The 21,901-nt window shown below is 40.7% G+C and overlaps 1 protein-coding gene across 8 annotated transcripts in view; it reads right to left on the bottom strand.

The window, feature by feature from the left end:
- Positions 1 to 21,901, bottom strand: part of GAB1 (GRB2 associated binding protein 1) — a 98,902-nt gene that overhangs the window by 69,461 nt on the left and 7,540 nt on the right. For 6 of the 8 annotated variants that reach the window (XM_032108556.1, XM_032108557.1, XM_032108555.1 and 3 more), the window contains exon 1: positions 2,156 to 2,269. The exons of the other annotated variants lie outside the window; for them this stretch is intronic. In XM_032108556.1, coding sequence (XP_031964447.1) covers positions 2,156 to 2,254 — 99 coding nt within the window. In that variant the 5' untranslated portion in view covers positions 2,255 to 2,269. Of the gene's footprint in view, positions 1 to 2,155; positions 2,270 to 21,901 lie in introns of those variants that run through there. 8 annotated transcript variants of the gene reach the window in all.

A 21,901-nucleotide genomic window follows, 5' to 3' on the forward strand; every position in this document is an offset into this window, starting at 1 on the left:
TAATCCTGTCAATGTGAAATAAAACCAAGTTTGTAGAGTAAACAACTGAAAGGAGACAATAGGAAGAGAAAGCACTGGCTCCTGAAGAGAAAGCAGCAACTCCTGTCAGACATCATGTTTCTTTTGTCTTAGATTATGAAAGGCTAAGAAATACTTCAACAGGAATTATGCAAGTATTTTAACAGGAAATTTTAATCTGAGACCTACAAATAATTAATTCAATAGTTATGGATAAGAGCAGAGCATAAACAAAACATTTTTGTTCATATTGAGGTGAAGCAAAGAGGTTGGTATTTATGCCATGAGTACACAAACTACTTGTAATAAAGCACAAGTGATACTCCTGGTACTCCTAAGAACTATTACCAAAAAATACATACACCAGGAGAAGCACACACAGAGGAAAAAATTTAAAACCACAAGACAGCTCAAAGTCACTTTTATGCCATCTAGTTTGACAGACAGGAAAGGTAGAAAACCTTGCCATCTCCCCAGTTGTCTCTGGGACATTTAATATTCTGTATTTTTTTTTTTTACTAAGCACACAGAAAGACTAAGTCGTACTGAAATAAGTGACTGGGAACTATTTCACTTCTCTCTACAAATATTCTCATTCTGTATTACCATCAGATCCGGACACCTAAATAAGAAATCCTAGTTGTATTTCATATGGGCTGTTATAGATTTGCCACTCAGAACACACTTTGCAAATTATTCTCCAATGCTTTTAAGTGGGTAGTTAAATGCAGCCAGAGGAAAGTGTTCGATCAAGCCTTACAAGACAAAAGCCAGTTACAGTTAAAACTGCATGTATAAGACACAAGAATTTATACAAATCAAGAAATATCTCACATCCCAGTCTTACAAGCACCTATCCCAAAGTCTACAGTTAAAAAACAAAACAAACAGAAAACCAAAAAAAAACACAGAACAAAAACCTTCACATGAGTGTTTACTACTGTTGGGTGAGCTTGAAAGCATAGTCAGAGCTAAGTTTCTCCTTTAAAGCAAAGTCAGTACAACAACTCCTAAAAGCAGAAATAGTGGAAGAGTTAAGTTTATTTTCAGTATGAGAACACCACTACCCAGAACATGACAGCAGCCAAGGTTAGTTCTATATTTTCTCACTTGAGGAGTGAACACCATTTATCTCTGGACAATACATTATCTCACCAAAGTTTCTTTAACACAGGTGCTGCACGAGGCAGGGAAAAAGTCTGTTCTTCACATGGAGGGAGACAAAGTGTGCAGGATGTCTGCAAAACACACTTTCCTTCCTCATTTCTCTTTGTCTTTCACAGTTTTTCTTAAAAGCATGGAGTGAGGCACTTGCCAGACCTAATGCACTAAGAAGAAATGAAATGTTTTGCAACAGCCTTGGTACACTAGAAATCACAGTTTTGAACATAAACACAGATCATTTCAGTAGCACAGCAGTTTGAAAAAGCTACTGCAATAGCAAAGACTGTATTTCAATGTTTATTACAGTTGATCAACATTGTTTCAAGAAAAAGCATATTACCTACTGTAGTAAATCCAGTTAGTGTTCTACCACACAGTTTCTTTATATCCAAGTAAAGAGTCACTGAGAGTACAAGCAAAGAGAAATACCAGTTCTATGCCTGTGAAATGGGTTTATCAATTTAGGACATGAAATCCCAGTCAAGATGACTTCAGATTTCACATATTTTTTTTCACCCTAATTTAGTAACCTCTGTATTATTTTAGGCAAAATGCTTGATTTTTTCCAAAAAAGAAAAGGGAAACAGAAACTTTCAAGATAATAATGATGATAATAATCTGAGTTGCTACTTCTATTTATTGTACCAGTAGTAATCACGTGCAAAGAACTCCTGCTACAATTTTAAAAAGTCTGATTTTTATTATATGCTTATAGATGTACACCTGCCCTTTTGTTACACAGAGATCTACTGACCTTAAAAGCCAAGCCTGTTGAACAAGATGAAGCACGGTTGCTTAATGACTTAATGGAGGCAGACCATTAGCTTACAAATCAGCACTGCTCTGCCTAACCAGAGAGAAAGTAGAATTATCCCAGTGGGAGAGAAAGGGAGTCTAGTAAGGAGAATCCAGGAAATGTCAAGTGCACGATTTGGATATGCTGAAGAGAGCAGTACAGAAAGACCAGACATACCTTTGCCCTTGGTGCTGCCCCTCTCCATGGCTCACATCCCTGCCTGTGTGTTAGAGTGGTCTTCACATCCAGCTGCACATCCAGCACAGGCTGGCCCATAGCCAACTGAGTGACTTCAACTGCTCCATATTTATATGGCCACAGAAGGAATAGGCAAGGGACAGCCAGAGGAAATGCAGGGGGTTGCACTCTCTGCTCAGCAAGCTCCCTTTGGCAGCCAGTGGGCAGAGAGATGGGCAAGAGAGCTGCTTGCTCACACAGCACCAGCACTGGAGCGCTACTCATGCTGGCACCTGCTGTGCCACCTAACACGGAACACAGCTTGGTGCAAAACAGAAAAAGACAGAGAGACATCCCCCTCCCTGCTGGATAGCTGTCACTGTTCACGCAGCAAGGCACTTACAAGGCAACCACCTCCTCAGCCTCACCATTGAGCACCCTGCGCGGACACTTGACAAGCAGAACCTCCCCTTGGTAAAGGGTAAGATTAAAGAGATGGAGTTTCAAAAGGCCTTGGAAGTTTCAAAGAGTGATAAAATGCACCAAATTCCTGCAATAAATTATCTTGCACATTCTAAGCTATTTCCTGATACACGAGCTGTTCAGTCAAAAACTTAAAGGTCAAATTTGCATCAATAGCCTCGCCAAAAAGTTTTCTACAGAGAAAGGAAAGAAGGAGGAAAGGCTAAAGAAGCAGACATGAAAATAAGAAACCAGTATCTGTATTTTATGCAAAATAAAGTCATTTGCAGTGCAAAATCAGCCTGAAAGGGTGAGTTATTAGCCTGGTTTTAACCAATATGCTCTTATCTCTAAGTCTTTCTAATTAGCGATAGTTTTTCTCCAGTGTTATCCTTCTTTCTTTAAAAAGAGGGGAGAGGGATTAACAACTGTCTCTTTTAATCCTTCCTCACACTCCCACACAGAGACCTTTTTCTTCCTTAAGGACACTTCACAAGTACTTCATTATGTTCCATTTTTTTTTTTGTGCCCACTATATATAAAACAGCTACTTGCCATTTTTAACTCATTCAAGCTGCAGCCAAGCATCTTGCCACAGAAAATTAGGCACACTGCTGTTAAGAGAAAGGTCTCTGAATACTTAGAGCTATAATAGTATGCTTAAGCAAGCAAACACATGAAAATGCCAAACGTAATTTCTTACCTATGTCACTTGCAGATTTCTAATGAGCCCACATGGGTTTGATTTGCTTAGGTTGTTTTTTATATTTCCTTTAAATGAAGGAGAAATGGAAGCACCTGTATTTTCTAGGACCAGCACACCCCCAATAAGAAAACTGAAAATCTTAATTAGTCAAGCCTGTCTAGTTCATAATTAATGAAGAATGCACAACATGAAAAGGTTCCACATTCAACCATCTGGTATTTTAGTGAGATCACATTCATATTAAAGATGCTACAACACTCAGATGGGGAAGAATAAAAAAAGTACAGCCACATGTATGTCTTATTTTCACACCTCATACTGTCAATAAAGCCTTTCAAAACACTCTAAAGAAAAACCCTGTCTCTTAATGGAACCTGGCACTGTGATTTGCAAAGTAAACAGAACACATTTAAAGCTGTTACAATTTAGTACTAGTTTTGCAGTGATCAAACAATAATAAGCCATGCACAACTAATATCCAAGAAGAAGACTTCTCAGAAGCACAGTTTCCAGGCTGCCACTTCATCTTCCTCAGATTCTCCTCCTGAGAAAACCTGCAAGGTATGTACCCAGCATCACTTATGCCTGTCATACACCAGTGCAGCTGTGCCACCTGGTACTCGTGCAGAAAGGCTGAGCTCTGTTCAGCCCTTCTCCTCCCCAGAAGGAAGACCAAGAACCCAGCACATTCTTCACACCTTGCTTCAGCTTTTGTTGGGGTCCCTCCCCCCTGCCATGGAGCCCTGGGAGAGGGGCCCTGAGGGCACAGACACGGGGTTTCCCTGCCCCTGCTCAGCCTCGTTCCCATTGGTTGGTTTGTGTTCCCTGCGCGGGCAGAAGGACCCTTGGGTCCCGTGACTGTAGCAGTTCCTCGGCAGAGCCCCGGCCATGCGGCTGGAGAAATAAACATCTCTGAAACATCTACCAAGAATCTGTCCACATATATATTTCCTTTCCACGGGACTCCTGGTTTGATATAGGCGTGTTACAGTATCCCCGCTGTAGCAAGCTTTCCCCTGTAAAGTCACCATTTTCCCTGGGACACAGATTCAGACCTAAGGAAAAAAACCCTGTTACCACCAGGTGCTGTGATCCACCAAAAAGCAATACTGAAATTCCCCAAGAGAACAGATTCAGCCCAGCTGACAGCAACTGTAGGTCTGAATGACATATTAAAAAGCAATCAAGCTGATTACATTATGCATCAAAACATGGTTAAGTGGTACAGTTTTGGTGCAATGTTAAAAGAACATCTGATCTTCCTCTGAAGAAATACAGTTTCGCTGTCAAGATACTGGCAAGAAAAAAAGATAAAAAAACTGCAGTGGAAGAAACAGGATTTTATCAACAGTTTCTGGATTATAAGGCTAAGGCTTCCCACACCCAGAGAAAGCTTTAAGGAAACAAAGGGTAAATTTAATGACCTTACTTTAAGAAAATGGAAGAGACTGTAACATTACGAAGTTCTCCTATTCCTTTTGGCTTTTCTTGTTTGTATTCTTAGGTGCAAGTTATTCCCACCACTCCCTTCTCAGCAGGTGTAGGCTCACTTCTAAAGCTCCCAGTAAAGCACCTCTCCTCTGAAGCACAGTCTGCCTGCTGCAGGCCAGCTACTCCAGATTGCTATACTCAGAGCCCAAGATAAGAACGAAAGTTTCTGTATGAAGTAGGAGCATTCATCACATCAATAGAAGAGGAATCCAGCAAAGATAAGCAACAGCAGAGAAAGAAGTCCACCTGCACATCTTCTTCTACACCATTTTCCTTAAAGTGTCAATGTGCTGCTTTTGGCTGGGCTAGAGTTCATTTTTTTCATAGTAGCTGGTATGGGGTTATAATTTGGATTTGTGCTGGAAGCAGCTTTGATAATGAGGATGCTTTTTGTCACCGCTGAGCAGGGCTTACACAGAGCCAAGGCCTTTTCTGCCTCTCATCCCACTCGTGAGGGGGGGTGGGGATGCACAAGGAGATAGGAGGGGACACAGCCAGGACAGCTGACCCTGACTGGCCAAAGGGATGTTTCAGGCCATGTAACACCATGCTCAGCATAGAAAGGGGAGGGAAGAAGACGGAAGGAGGGATGTTCGGTCTTCCCAAGTAACTGTTACACAGTTGCCAGCTGGGGTTAAATCAGGACAGTCATTCAAGGAGACTGCAGAGCTTCACTGTGGATGTGCTACGTTTCTGCTGCAGAAAGAAACAATATACACACACATTCCTGCCCAGCAACTACAAACTCTGGGTGCTGACCCACATGTAGAAGACCCACTTTGATGCAGAAAAGGGGGGAGTAGCTTAGGAGGAAAGGACACTGTCAGAACTTCACCTGCCTTTCCAAATGCAAAGGCTGCACTACACCCAAACAACAAACTTTTGATCCCTGGTAAATTCACTCTAATAGAGAAGCATCTGCTGGACACACCAAGTCAGACACCAACAAGATACCCCAAGTTCCTCAGCCAACAGTATTGTCTTAGGTTACAATGTAAGATGTAACCAAAAGCATGTATTCTATCACTGTCTGTTAAAACCGGGTGGGGCAGTGCTCTTTGTTTTTTCCATGACATATCTCTGATAACTCCCTCAGGAGAGATATTTTCTGTTACTGAGCTATCAAGCCTCACTGCCTGACCCATAAAATTACATCATCCCATTGTGAGATGCTCCGCCCAGGGGGAGGAACCAAACATTCCTACTTGGATATAATCTAAGGTTTGGAACACCACAGGCAGCTCTTATCTACTGGATTCCCAGAGGACAAGAGCTACGTAACCACCACTGGACCCTCAGAGGAAGACCAGACCCTTCTACAAGATCACCGCTTCAACAGAACCACGTCTATCACTTCAAGAGGACTGCAGCCACCATTTAATCTGACTGCTACCACCACCCTGACCAACAGGGTGTCAGGTTGTACTCTGACTCTGTCAGGTTAAGCCAGTATTTCTGTATTATTGCCCTGTTGTATATATTAGTAAAGAACTGTTATTCTCATATCTTTGCCTGAAAATCCCTTAATTTCAAAATTTTAATAATTTGGAGGGAAGGGGGTTACATTTTCTATCCAAGGGAGGCTCCTGCCTTCCTTAGCAGACACCTGTCTTTCAAAACCAAGACAAGGATCACAACATGCTGCGGATGACCTCAGATAGCTCTTGGTTATCCAAATTGACAGTATAGTGTTGTGATTTTAAATGGGAGCTCTCCTTCTATTTTTAATTGAAAACTTTCCAATGCAAGTTTCCTCTAAATTTTGGAAGCTTGACTAAAAGAGACAGTTTAAGTCAAAACAGCTGTAAAGAGAGATACATTATGAGTTTGTGCACATTTCTGGATACCTTTGCATTAGTACTTTTAACATGCTATGGCTTTTTCTTTGAAGGCCTAGAGAAACTTACAAAGCAATATTGTGAATATTAAACTTATGCTTGGATTCAATGCAGAGTAAAGATTAAATAGCAGTATAAAAGTATGCTTTGTTGGACCACCACCAAGTCTATCCGTGAACTTCGCAAAGCTACAGAACCATACTTCTGAGGCTCTGCTGTGGTAGCCCAGGGGGCACATGCATTCATTTGCCCTCAGGTGGTTTGCATCCACAGGTTAAAAAAATACATGTCACTCACACAGCATTTGGACCAGCAAGAACTCAACACCCCACAGTCTGCTTTTAGAACTGCCTTTTTTCCTTTCATCTTTTCTGTTTTTAATGCCAAAAGGTTTTGCTGATTCCTCTTGTGAAGAGCAATGCCACAAAGTAGCTCCCAAGTCTAAGGCACTCCCTCATTGCAATTCCAAAAGGCAGACTTTCGTGGGCAGCCAAGAAGATAAAAGAGTGTAACCATTAATGCGAGACTTTTCTCCCAACATACTATTATCAGTCTGTGAGTCTTGTACACAGTCTTGTGTCACATCTGTGGAATAAAATTCAAATAAGTAATTTTCCAAGGAAGAAAAGAAAGATTATGTCCCACAAAGCTCTCTGCAGGTAGCAGAGGAGTGGATGTCTCCTTTTCCTACAGAGCAAGAAAGATACTACTGAAAAAGCACTTCAGTCAGCATGCCAACATGTAAAGTTTCACTTTTCAGCACTAAAAAAACCCAAGAAAAACCCCAGAAGAACAAACACACACAACAACAAAAAAAGGGAAATTCTGCTTCCGTGCATCAGGACTGAGCAGGAATATTTACTAATAATGGCTTCTGACTCCAGTAATAACTTCTACAGAAAAGTTGCTCCAAGTTACTTTTTGAGCTATTCAGTCAAAAGTCTTTGCATTTTATATCATGATCCAGCAAATTAATTTCCTTCCAAAACCCCACCCTTCTCTCCATGCCAAAAGTTCACAAATCTGAAATTCTAGCCTCATCCTGGATTAACAATTCATTGCTCTGTCACCAATCATATTTCGCAACCCGCCTTCAGTGTATCTGTGGCAAGAACCATCTATAAAATCCTGAACTGCAAAACCTGCTCTGATATTCCCACTCCACTTTCTCTCACTCTAATTCAGGACTCCAGTGCAGCCTGAGAGCAGAGACCAGGAAAGCACATCTCTGCCAAGAGTCCAGTTATTTTTCTGCTATGGCTACCAAGTTCTCTATCAATTCAAATTGAAAGATTCAAAACACGTCAGTAAGTCTCAAAGGGAATCAATAAAGTTATTTGTCTCATTTCGTTCTTTCCTCATGAACGAAGGAAAAAGAACCACTGCTAATCAGCGATCAGTCCACCAGTTGCTGCAGATCGTGTAACTTTTGGTGTATACACTGATAATAATAAATGAGGAAATCCTCCAGAGCATAGAAGTGATTGTTATAAAAAATACATAGTTTCTCTACTCTAAGAATGCGCTAGTGTCTGTATGTTCTTAAATACTTTAAATTTTATTCCTGTAGAGGGTTCTTTCTGAGAAGGCTTGTCAATAGAAACACTGATTTCTGAACATATGGAGAGAAAGATGTAGACAATCTAAAATTTAAAGACCGAAAAAGAGCATTTGATTTCAGGCTTTCTAATTATTTTTTACATGATAGTATGAAATTCAAAGATGAAAGATTTTAAATAGCAAAGCTATCTGGAAGCAAAGATTTTAGGGAACAACATGACAAAGGAAATGTATTTATAGGTTTGAAAATGGGGTGGAGGGAGGGAATCACTGAAGCAGCTGCACAGTTTTTGCACAGTGGACAAGAAAAAGCGATTTTAAAAGGAGGAAAAGGCAGACAGAGAAGAAAGTAAAGTAGTTAAAACCAAGGTTGCAGTACTTAACTTATTCCTGTCTCAGGCTATCATGAAAGTGTTGCTGGTTTTTGGTTTTACTTTAAAACTAGTGGTTTTTTTTCTCCCTACCTGATCCAGTTTTCGTAAGTGCCTTTCCCAGTTTTCATAATTAAACCCATTAAATAAATAATTATTCGGCTATGACGCATGTTGCTATGGCAAGGGCTGCGATAGCAAAGATTTGAGCTTTTATGACTTCACTACAAAGTCACAGAGAAGCCTCTGAGCAAGAAAAATGTGCGGCAAAAAAGGCCATTTCCATTAACATCAACTGTGAGGAAAAACCCCGAGATGAAGTAGGTGGCTGCACTCTGAAGAGTGGTCTAAGGGCGAGTGTTTCATCTTTCACTCCAGCCTCTGCACCAAGCCATAGGAGGAAGAGAAATGTGACTGCTGACTGGCTCATCCTTCTGGTTTTGTCTGAAGGGTTCGTTAGCGCAGCGCTCCAGCAGCGCGGGAGGCCCCAGGGCCACATCCATTCATCTGCCTGCTAACCCAAGAGTGCTCTTTTGCCTTTCAAAGTATCCATAAAAATACTGCAAGACTATGATCTTTAAAGAGCATGCACTCCTTGCCAGATAACTTTAAAGCAGCGCTTGAGGAAGATAAACACAAGAGCCTGGCTTCCCGTAGGAACACAGGCATCTCCGTTCCCACCAGCATCCAGCCCAGGTGGGAGAGACCCCGCAAGGTGCACAAGCAAAGCAGCAGTGCCAGCCCAAGGCAGAGGGGCAGGAACTTCTGGGGATTCCCTGGGGACAGTCAGACATACTTGGTGGTCTCCTTGGAAAGCTGTGCACGGACTAAGAGCCCCAGAGCAGGAGAGGGAGGTGCAGGGAGCAGCCTCCAGCCCTACACCCAACAGGGGGTAAGGTGAGGGGGGAGAAGAAAAGCTGCCCTCACATTACTGACCAAACTTCCTCCCCAAACAGTTACAAACCACTGTTGCTGAAGGCCATGACTTAGGAGAAAGAAGTGGCCACTCAGAGCATGGTGCCCTTGAGGTGACAAAGGCCACCACACGGACAGGCACAAACACCAGTTTCTAATGAGAAGCGTAACTCAGCTAAAGCAAGGTGCCTCTAATGAGTTACTATTTTTACCAGTAAATCTTGTCCTAAAAATATTTGCGTGGGGAGGGAAGAAAAAAAACCAGGAGGATTTAGTGGGGTGTCAACTAAAAAACTTCTCATCAAATATATGCATGTATTTGAAAGCAAATAAACTGCTTTGATGCTGCTCTGTGGTGATGTCTACAACTCAACAGAGAGGACAGCCAGGCAGACTCTCACATTAAGGGAAGAGGTGGGAGATTCAAAACTAGAGATAAAGAAAGCACACACTTGTACTGAACTTTCAAAACAAGTTATTCCAGTTTAACATTTTTTTTTCCTGAACTGACATAGCATAAATAAGAACCAATGAACTAATGAAATGCAAAGCTTATCCCGAAGCATGAAAGTATTATAATTGTGCTGTGCTTTGCTAATTTTAGAAGACGAAGAATTACTATATTACAATAAGTCAAATGTAAATATACAAGGCCATCCAATCACCCACAGTGCATGCAGACCACATTACTCAGTTCTTCTCTGCAAACTCTGAGAGGTTTAAGGCAGTAAGAGCAGCAAGCAATTCCTCTACTATCTCCAGTTTGCTAGATAAACCTATTCTGCTCCAGAGTAAGTTTAAAATTTACCAGTCACAATTTCCTTTACTTCAAGGCTGATCTTCTGCCTGTAGGTTTCTTGACACACAGGAATGTCAGACAGTGCAATAAAGAACTGTGAAGTCCAGCACCTTCACAGTGCTCCATGCCCCTCACTGGCTCCACCAGTACCTCTGGATCCCAGGGAAAGTCAGATTTTCATCCCTGTGGTACCCACACACTGGGCTAACGTCACTATAGTATGAAGACAGCAGTTTCTTATATGGCACACAAAATAATTGGACTGAAAATTCAAATAATGAAAAAAAAAGCCCAAACCACCAAAAACCCAAACTACTGAGAAGTTTCAAACAAGGGAACATTTTCCCTTCTAGCTATTATTTCCAGATAAAAATCACTGTGGGTCATGGCCTCTACTGCTATAAAACCAGCATTTTGCACGAATCTTCTTCCTGTAACACAGATTATAGAGGTCAGATAACTGCTCAGAAATGTTGAGACACAAGACATGTGGTAAGCTATACATAAATATATGCTCACTATCTCCACTTTAAGTTACCCTAAAAAACTCTGAATAATCCATCCCAAGCAAACTACGATAAGCACATCAGGAAGGCTATCAAAATAGGAAAAGTCAGGAAACTCAAAGATTATGAAGCTACACTTCCTTCCAACCTTTTGAGAGAGTGGGGAGAGCAAAAGAAAAAAATAATCTGAAAATGTCAGTGGAGTTGTATTTTTAGTATTCTGATTAAATTTTATTATTGCTTTCATGTTAAAATTAAAATGTTTCATTTTTTACTATGACAGAAATAACAAATATTTCTATTTTATCAAAACATTTTTCTACAAAGGTCATTAAATCAATGGATTATAATTACTTCAATTCATCTAGATAGCAATTCTGATATAACTCCAGAGGGAAACTTCAAGTCTTTTGAGAAACTTCAGATTCTTAGAGATAAGTAAATATTAGATACTAATGTTCAAAAGGGACAACAAAAAGCAATTCTAAGCATCAAACCCCCAAACTTTTACAACAGACCTGATTCGATAGCTGAAGCAGTTCTCATGAACAAAACTGGCAAAAAATATATTAGCTGCAGAACTTGGTTCAAAACCAGACTAATTTCATGTTTCTCTGTTCAGCACAACAGCGACCAACTTACAGTAGCTCTGATTAACTGGCTCACTTGAAAAATTCTTTACTAGATTTTGCTTAGTATTAACTCATGAAGCTTAGTCTAAGAGGAAAAGAAAGTTATCCTTAGCAATGGAAGTGTTATGCTGAATGACTATTACATTCTTTTTACACTAGATCTTTTCAGTGAAAGAAGCTGTTCATAGTAGCTATAGTAGATGAAATACCAAAAACACTCCTGTGATGAACTCCAAAAGGTCACCAGAAGACCAAGAAGGCAGTGATCTTGGGAAAGGGGTTTAAAAAAAAGAAAAATAAGTCACCTCACTTGATACAAACTGTCCATCAACACAAACATTTTCACTACATTTCAGAACAACCCAGAAGACCATCAATAAGAAAATCTGCAACTCCCATTTGCCTCCGTCAGGAACTCAGGTCCCTTGGTTGATTTTTTAAATACAAAAGACTGGTATCATGATATTCTTTGAGTGTGCCTAATTTCCCACAATCTGCAAAAAATTGATATCATCATTCTGAGGTGTGTCTGAAAAGCACAGAGATTTCAGGTGCCATTAGTGTGTCATAGCACAGGGCCATATTTTGCTAATGCTATGTAAGATATCACAGTACATTCACGTAGCTCTGCAGACTTTAACCACACTCACCCAACAAGACAGGCGAGTTTGGCTTATACAATACGTAAACAAGCCTTAGAGCAAACATGCAGTAGAACAAGTTGAAACATTGGTTACATTAGTTAAACCTCATTACACCTGAGTAGCCTCTTCATTTCCAGTTATTCCCATTAAGAACACTGCCGGTTAGCAAGATCAGAAAATAACAAGTCATCACCTTCTCCACCCCCCTCCCGGACTCCCCTTCCAGGAATACTTTGCACAGATTGATGCAGCAGAACAATTGGAGAGTGCACAAACTTGTCTGGACCACTTCCAACTTGCTTTTCTATCGATATGCAGACAGCTCTATCTTTTTCCCCCAATCAGGGTCATAGCAAAACTCAAAACATGCAGCCCGGTCAGTTTTAGCTCAACCAGCAGCAGCCCTTGGTGTCTTGATCTGTGTCACATCCTGGTGAGGAGGCTCATGCAACTATTTCCTCTTGGACAGCAACAGGCTTGGATTACATTATCATCAAATCACAGAATATTCTGAGTTGGAAGGGATGGCACATACAATACAGGGATTACCTCCTGTGCAGAGTAATTAATTCTGCTTTGTCATACATCATTCTTAGAGAATTTTTGACAGACTTGTGAAAATAGAAATCAGTAGGCCCAGTGGCCATATCACCACTGTAAATGTATCTTCCAGCTCCAAAACACTTCACACTTGCCTGACACAGTTTGGGAGAAAAGTACCTGATAGAGACACAGTCCAGGGAAGACAAGACTGATGCTGTAGAAAGCACCCGAAGACACCAAAGCTTTCTACCCCATTCAGATGAAGGAACACATGTTGCGAATTCCATTGCCTTCAGGTTTTCTTATATTAAAAATAAAATTAAAAAAACCTAATTATTTTATTATTAGGGTAGTGAGATCATCAAATGAAAGAAATCTTGGCTTTACAGTTAAAATTGCATTCCTTCAGGGGTCAGCTTTCATATTTGTGTTTGCTTTTATATCTCAGTGGAATTCGAACCACGCATGCCTATTTGGGGCTTTACTGAAGGATGACCACAAAGAAACTTTACAGCTGATACAGAGGACAGCAGCTTATCTTGGCAGCACTCCCAAAAGAGCAGAGATAATTTCCCGTGCTCACCAGTCTGTATTCTGACAATTGTTCCTATGCACAAATTCAAGCCATTTTGGCCTTCATGGATCTCCATATGAGCAAACTACAAAGGAATCTCTTAATCTGCCCAGATTAGACTAAAAAAAAAGCAATTACACGTAAAGCCTGCTACATGCTTTCCAAACAGAGAAAGAGATGTTTTCCACCATGAAGTCTCCTGAAAAATATGTATGTAGTTCCTTCCCTCAGTATAGACATAAGAGCATTTCACAAAAATACACAAGTGAATAGAATAACCTCACAAATCCTTTGTAACAGAAGAAATCAGTCTTGATTGAGAACAGAAAGAAAAAAATACCCTCTAGTTCTAACAGTTCAGAAAATAGTTTTATCACTTAATTCCAAACTTAGTTCAGAGTTTAAAAACAGAGATAGATCTACTAGAGCAGGCAGGAAAAATAATAAGTCTCTAGAGGTACAGTGCAGTTACAAATGGCTTTAAATACAACCTTCCAGGAGACTGGATTTTATGAATCTATGAAGAAAAATAGTTGCAGAATTTAGAGATATTAAGGCCAGTCCTGATTAGTATCCTTATCAATTATCTGGATGAGGGTATCAAGTGCAACCTCAGTAAGTTCACAGGTGACACCAAACTGAGTGGAAATGTTGATCTGCTGGAGGATAGGAAGGCTCTGCAAAGGGATCTGGACAGGCTGGATCAATGGGCCGAGGCCAATCGTGTGAGGTTCAACAAGGCCAAGTGCCAGGTCCTGCTCTTGGGCTGCAAAAACCCCAGGCAGAAACACAGGCTGGGGCAGAGTGGCTGGAAAACTGCCCAGTGGAAAAGGACCTGGGGGTGCTGGTCAACAGCAGCTGAACATGAGCCAGCTGTGCCCAGGTGGCCAAGAAGGCCAATGGCATCCTGGCCTGGATCAGCAATAGCGTGGCCAGCAGGACCAGGGCCGTGATTGTCCCTCTGTACTCAGCACTGGTGAGGCCACACCTCGAGTGCTGTGTCCAGTTCTGGGCCCCTCACGACAAGAAAGACATTGAGGTGCTGGAGCGTGTCCAGAGAAGGGCAATGGAGCTGGGAAGGGTCTGAGGGAGCACAAGTCCTGTGAGTGGCAGCTGAAAGAGCTGGAGCTCTGTAGCCTGGAGAAAAGGAGGTTCAGGGACCCCCAAGCAATATGTCCTTGCTATCACATACAATAATTATCCCAAACAAACTTTCTGAATTATGCCATTAAAATCTTAAAGATTTGCTTGGTTTTGTCTAATCTTCACAACACACCCTTGGGCAATTTCACCTGTGTGAAATTATCCTTGTAAATCAAAAGCCCAGTCCTGCAATCACTTCTGCATCTGGGGACCTTTTTCTACAGCTGAATGTTGAATACTACCAGAGAAAAAATGCAGTTCAGAAGAGTTACATTTAATAGCCTCAATGAACTCTTTTCCAATCAGTCTCTTTTTAACTATGTAGCCTGCAGTTTAGGGATCTCTTAAAAAAAAAAATTAATCAGTGTTGGATGCTGCAGTTCTTCATGAAAAGCCAAGATTAACACATTGAGTCAACAAGTTCTATTTTGAAATAGTTTAATTCACTAAGGAGATGACTGCTTTCCCCAAATGATGCAGACTTGTCTGCTGTTGTCTCAGCCAATTCAGAGGCTTGTTATTCACTACTCGGTTGATTTCAAAATCAGACTACCCCTTCAGAAAGTTGCAGAGACTATGACATCACATTTATGATAATTTATTGCACAATTACAGTGGCTACATCCCTGGATTTTATTTCATGGGAAAGCATGCTTCTATTGTAGTCTCAATCATTTTCTTGGCTTACACCTGTCCACAGAGTGACATGCTTTGGTATAAAGCTTCGCATGTTTTTTTTCATAATACTATAAAGGCTTTTAATAGCAACTTAAGGCTGCATAGTTCAATTGCCTAGAGAAATATTTGCACTTTACAATGAGACTTACTGAAATTTCACAAGCAATTCAGAAGCGCTGCTTAACAATTTACTAAAAATCGTACAACACTCCATCAGATTTCACCTTAATACTACTTATGTCGTCTTAAAGAAATAAAAAGCCCAACATCCTTTGAGAAAGCAAGATTGTCATTGCCTCAGATGAATGGCAATAACGCAATCACTGAAATTCAATGCAAGAGTATAATTCAATAACCTCAAATTCAAATTGAAAGATTTACACACCACTGTGATGTTTATTGACTAGAACTGATAAAATAGTACTGTGGAACATTATAAGACAAAGTAATGCAAATGACTGCAAAATTGGGTTTTATTATACTTTGGTCAGTGTTATCTTCATTCTAATCAAAACACTTTATATTACAAGCTTAAAAGACAATAGTAGACAGGTCCTGTAATACCATAATTACAGGACACAGCCCTTACTTTTTGGCTTCTGATTCAGCAAAACTTTCACCACACGGTGTAGAAAGGACACATAAGTATTTTCTACATTACTCAACATGGCATTTATTTGAATACGTACTATTAAGTTTCAAGAATTCCAAAACACATGTAGCAAAAAGATAAAAATATTTTCATGTAATTGTTTCCACATGGCACAGTATTATTATGAAAGAGGTTGCCATGATTTTAGACTGGAATATATTATTAACAGGATGCTGTCTTCTATCACACTATTTTCTTACCAATTCCCTAGAATGTACAACAGTACATTATCCAAATTGCACCCCCAAGAAAATTATTTTCATACTCCACATACAGAAAACTCATTTCAACCCCAACCATAGGAAAAAGTAACTCCTCCCACTATTGTGAGAAAAAAAGGGAATTCTTTCATCACACATAGGCAACCAGTGCAAGTAGGCAATGATGGCAGAAAGGATATCCAACTCAACCACGACTAAGATGAGCTCTCAGGTCCAAAATATCTCAAATTTATCTTTCTGAGGAACTTCATCCATTCATTTACTGACTGGATGAGAAAAAATGGCACAAGGGGAAGCCCCATCTCCCTGTGCATATGCAGCCTCCGCCAGAGCAAACTGGAACATGAGGCATTCCTATGACATGTAATAGCAGGGCTGTTTTGCTTCAATTGTCTCTTCTGAAACTGGTACTTAACTAGGCTAGAGTAATATTCTATGGCTTTGTCTTATTGGCACAACCTGCAAAATGGTTTCGGTAGGTTTTTTAGATCTTCTGCATGGAGAATATGCTTCCCATGCTATGCACAACACTGTCAGAAAAGTCAGGGTAAGTTGTAACTTAAGAAAAAGGTGTTCTCTGTCTCTCTCTTTTACAAGAAAGCACAATTAAGTCAGCATAATATTCAGGGTGTTCTTACCTCATCTAATCTGTCCTAAACATATTTGACTTATTCTCACCTTCTTGCCATCTTAGTAGGAAGAACCAGAGAGGGAAATGAGGAGGCACAGATGGGTAGGAAGGTACAAATGCAAAGTTGCCAAAACAAGGACTGGATCTTTCCTCTGCTGTCTCCATTTACCAAGTGAAGTCCATTTAACAGTTCCACAAACAGCGCAGGAGCTGTATTGTTCAGCACATTGTGAGGCTGGTCTATGATGATTCAAGATGAATTTTCTTCATAAAGGACAGAAATCAGTAAAGAGAGTGCAAATGCAACAGGAGAGGTGGGGAGCCTCCATGGGTGTCAGCTGTGTCTTCTCTCCATCATTCTGGAGTCACAGTTGGTTGAAAAATAAAATAAAATAAAATAAAATAAAATAAAATAAAATAAAATAAAATATTTTCAAAGCTAAGAAAGAGAAGTAATAACATGAAAAATGAGGATGACACACTCTTATTTTGCAGCTTTTACAAATGCGGTCTAAGATGTACAGCAGGCTGATGGAGGCTGGCATGTGCTCTAAAGTATCCTGTGTTATCTTCTTGCCTTGCAGTGAAAGAATCCAAAAAATGAGGAAAGCCCGAGTGATAGACCAGGCAGCATTTCTCCCAAGTGACTGGTTAGGTGACACACACCATGTACCTCAGCACTGCACCTACATGCCAGGTGTGAGAGAGCCAAGGGGCACGACCAACAGCAGCAAGACTTGAGGCAATCTGCCTGCTACTGTTATTAACTGCAGAAGCTCACAGCCCACTGTTTATATGCTGCTTTTATTATCTGCTACCATTCACCTGCTCAGCCTGATCAGCCTAGCAGCTCCATCAGTTTGGAAGATTGGAAAGACAAGGAAGTCAGCTGGCCACAGAAGCATGCAGTAAGCAGCTTATCCAACCTGTACCCAAGTGAATTAGCTTCCCAAACACACTGCCAGAGGGACCCCCTCCACCTTCATAAACACAATCTCAATGTTTGGAAAGGTGCCAGGAGTAAAATGTTTGTTTACTGCAGGTAGGAAGAGCTACCTATGATTCAGACATTAGGAAGTGACAGGAAGAACTAAATTATGCAATTTAAAAGTAGGAAAATAAACACAAAGTAGTTGCAATGAGAGGAAGGAGGAGGAGGAGGAAAGGATGAAGAGACACAAGTTTTGCGTCTTTGCTCTCACTTCTGCAGGGCTGAAGCCATCATTGCAGCAGGAGGCCCCCAAGGGATTCCTTCACCTTTTAACCCTCATTCTAGAGCCCCTAGCCAGGGACTTTCCTCCTCAGCACTGAGTAAGAAACATCTGTCCAGCTCAGTCTCCCAGTTGGAAAGGACAGACCACAGTCTTCCATATTCCCTATTTTACGTAAGCAGACTGAGATTTCAGAGAAGAGCATTCCACCTGCCCTCCCTTTAAACAACAACTACCCAAAGCAAAGGATCAAAGAGCTCATTTTCCAGCCAGCTAAGGGAGGTGGGAACAAGCTCTGTCCGATGCTGGTTGCAGAGACTGATAGGAAAACCTCTTCCCGTAAGCAGAAGGCAAGAGAAGCACCCCAATGGGAATAGCACTGCCTTCCCAGCAGTGGTTGGAAGCAATCTCAGCAGTGCTGCTTACAACTCTGCACCTCCTATCCACAGTTTGTTAGATCCCAGCAGAATTTTAAAGTTTCTTAAACAGCAGTAACAATCTGCATTATTAACACGCCCATGCCAAGGCTAAAACAGCAAACAAGCAGATTTGAATCACAGTGAGTTATGGCTGTACTGTAAGAAAACTCCACCAAAGAACACTCTCAAATTTATGTAACGATAGTGGTGCCTCCCTTATATTATCAGTAAAGATCTTCCTGTCACTCTCTTTATAGATCAGACAATAAACTCCTGTGCTTTTTTTTTCCTGGAGCTGCAGAGATTCATAGACAAACAGAGCCATCAGATCAAGGAAAAATTCAAAGGACTGTGAATTAACTTAGCACTGAAGTACATACCATAGCAGAAAACTCTGTAGTTACTTGTCCTGGGACAAAATTACCTTGGGATGAAACCAGGGTTAAGTTTCCCAATTTACACTAATGAATCACTTGTATGATACTCTTCAGTTTAGATCTTCCCCCTGCCCCATTTCTCCCTTCCCTGCTCCAAAACTCCAGAAAAGACAGGTTTTGTTTCAGTAATGGCTGACTCCTGAGTGAATACAAGTGTGTCCTCTCTGCTGACAGATCTTTGGTAGTGAAGAGTCATTTTAGTTATTTCTCATAGTCCTGAGAAGCTTATGCAATTTAACTTCATTTGTGCACACAGACATAACTAAGAGCATGACATGACCTCAGCTTTGAGCTTCAAGGGCATTATTTCACACTGAGTAACAAGCCATTAGACTGCAAAACTTAGTCACACAGCATGATGCAAATAATTTCAGCAACAATTGCATACAAACAGTGAATGGAAATGCAAGGACATGCAAGATTCAGGAAGATACACTTATTGACATCCCTACTCTTGAACTTACTGAAGTTATCTCCCTTAGCAACGGGGAAGGATTTTGTAAACAACAAGTTTATCTAATGCCACCATGAGAACATCACCCAGTGTAACATGTAATTGAAAGAAAAAACATGTCTGTCATGGAGAGCACCAAAAGAAGTAATAGAATTATGTAACAAGTAATAGATTCAAAAGGGATAAGTTTTTGTCAGTTTGCGGCTTAAATCTCAAATTAAGTTCATACAGATCACTACTTTCTAGGAAAGCAGAATTGCCAGATGGCATCACACTCATAGCCTACCTCTGACACTTCCTGCACATCAGCAGAACTAGGAAAAGACTGGATGGCACAAGTGAACCAAAGGAACCAGTTACAACATGACATTTTAGAAGTCTCCTCTTATCACACCCCAGACCTCCAAGCATTCATGTTTACAGCTGGGGGATTCTCTCCAAGCCTCCCTGGAATCTTCTGCATTCCCAGTGTGGATACCACATGGCTCATTTGTCCTGGAAAACACCAGTCTCTTCTGTTTCAAACTACACTCCAATCACTCTCCTCATTCCCCCTGCCCTCTCTTTTTGTTTAATTAAGCAATGCAAAGACAAATTGTCAATGCACATCAAGATCATACATTACTCTGACATCCTCTTTCTTGGTTGTTTATTGATGAAACAAACATACCAATCCTTATAATAACCATTAGGAGGATCAAATAAATTATACTCACCATCTCTCTCCTAATAAGCTCCTTACTTTTCAGTCTTTGCTGAAAGGGACACACTTGCTGTCAGTATTTTACCCTATTTTTAAGGATATGCATGCACATTTTTAAAAATCATAAATGTTTGTTAGGTTCTGTATAGGGACTTACGACTGGTTTCAAAATGGATTCCTTATAAAACAGCAATTCTCCCTGCACTATCCCAAAACCAGGTGCAGCTTCTCCACTACATCTGATCCTGCTTAAGAATCTACATGGAAACACAAACGTCAGAAAACTGTAACAGAAACATGCATTAAGTGTGATTGGGAACATTTGTCTAACACATTACGTGACTCAGTGCAGTTATTCTTCATACAAAGGCAAAATGACAAACTGACACATAATTTTCAGAATTGCCTTTTTTTTTATAAATGGGTATCATTCCATTTTGAAACTCAAAATCCATTTTTCATCTGATATCATTTGTGTATTTACCCTTTTAATAACCCTCCCAAATGGACTGTAATTAGTATGTGTTGATTGCATCAAAGGTCTGTTTGAAGACAGGGGTATTAACTGTCTTTGAAGAGCTTCCTGTATCCTTATTCTGTACCCCAAATCTAATCCTGGAACTCCTACTGTCAGCAATAAACACCTACAGAGGATTTATTTTGCTTTTTAAATCCCAAGCCCCAGACAACATAGCAAAATAAACCAAAGTCTAATTTTGTGTTGTTTTTCTTTTTCCCCCTTTTCCTTTGAGGCAGAAATACTGAAGAGCCTGGCGGTGGCTGTAGCCCCAGAGAGAAGAGCCTGCTGGCCTGCTCCACTGAAACCCATGGCATTCCTCCTGGGGTGGAGACAGGCTTACCCGGGAGGAAGGAGGGAGCACATCTGCCATCACCCTGCCCCAAGGCTGGCTGTGCTGGGAAGTGGGTGGGGAAGCAGATTTACTTTGTGACAGCCACTATCTCCACTGCCATGAAGCGCTTATCTGGTGTTGTTTTCACTTCTAAAGCAGCAGAACAACCCACATGTCACCAGCGAGCTGGCTGGAAAACTCTTGTGTGGGGAACAGGCAAAGGGACAAGGTTGCTTTTCTCCTGCTAGGCAAGGTTATCCCAATGCCTGGCCACCACCCCCAGCCACCAGGTACAGCCACAGGCCTGCACAGCACCCCACAGCAAGGTTTTTCATCTGAGCTAGCCAGCCTGTGGCAGAAGACAAAAATTACCTCATTTTTAAAAACACAAGAGAGGGAAAAGCTTTCCTAGAAATCCTCAGACAAAAGAACAAGCACAGCTCCTGAAAAAGCGTAGTTATTCCTAAAACACTCTGCCAAGAAATTGCTGTACAAAATAAAAAGAAGCAAAAGCTTTTCCTTTATTTCACTTCTTGATGTGGAGCCTAAACTCGTCTGTCCTGAAGTGAGAAGCTGGATCTTCGCACAGTTTCCTAGCTGCAGTATCACCTCTTTCTCCAGGTATGTTTTTAAACAGAATTATTTGTATTATGCACAGATATTATATATAGTAATACGCAAGCCACAGGGACATAACTGCCTGACCTTTTTAATTACATGTTGCTGTGCCACCAGTTCCAAGAGAGACAACACTCATGCTGCCATTTACCCCAAATAACTGCCATTTACCAGGGAAAAAAAAGGGAAGAAACATGCGTCACCATAACCTCAGGGAGTTTAATCATAAAGTTGTAATTTTGGGGCATAAAAAGCAATTAGATACATTCCTTCTCCTCAGTTAAAAAACAAAAACACACCAAGAAAAAGATGGTTAGAGAGTTCAACAGTTAAGACAGTCTCTTTCCTCTCACAGAAAGTTACCGTGTAAATATTTCACGCTGGATACTGCTTAGGGAGACAGTCAGATACTACGTAACATAAGAGTACTTTTCACAACTAAAAGCACTGTGGCACGTTTCGCAGAGCTTCAAAAAGGTTCATCTGAGAAACAAAACCTTTGTCAACAGCTGGAAAGCAAACACAAGTACAAAAACATGCTACGTAACCCTTTTATTGGAAGCCAGGGTACTTTTCTTTTTTTTTTAAAAAAGCTCAAAAAATACAACTAGCATATTGCACTGAACAATACTTACAAAGCTAAACAATATTTGTGCAACTATGAACACTTTTCCTAAAGCAAACAAG

The sequence above is a fragment of the Corvus moneduloides genome, chromosome 5 (assembly GCF_009650955.1).
Source record: "Corvus moneduloides isolate bCorMon1 chromosome 5, bCorMon1.pri, whole genome shotgun sequence".
Classification (NCBI taxonomy): Eukaryota; Metazoa; Chordata; class Aves; order Passeriformes; family Corvidae; genus Corvus; species Corvus moneduloides.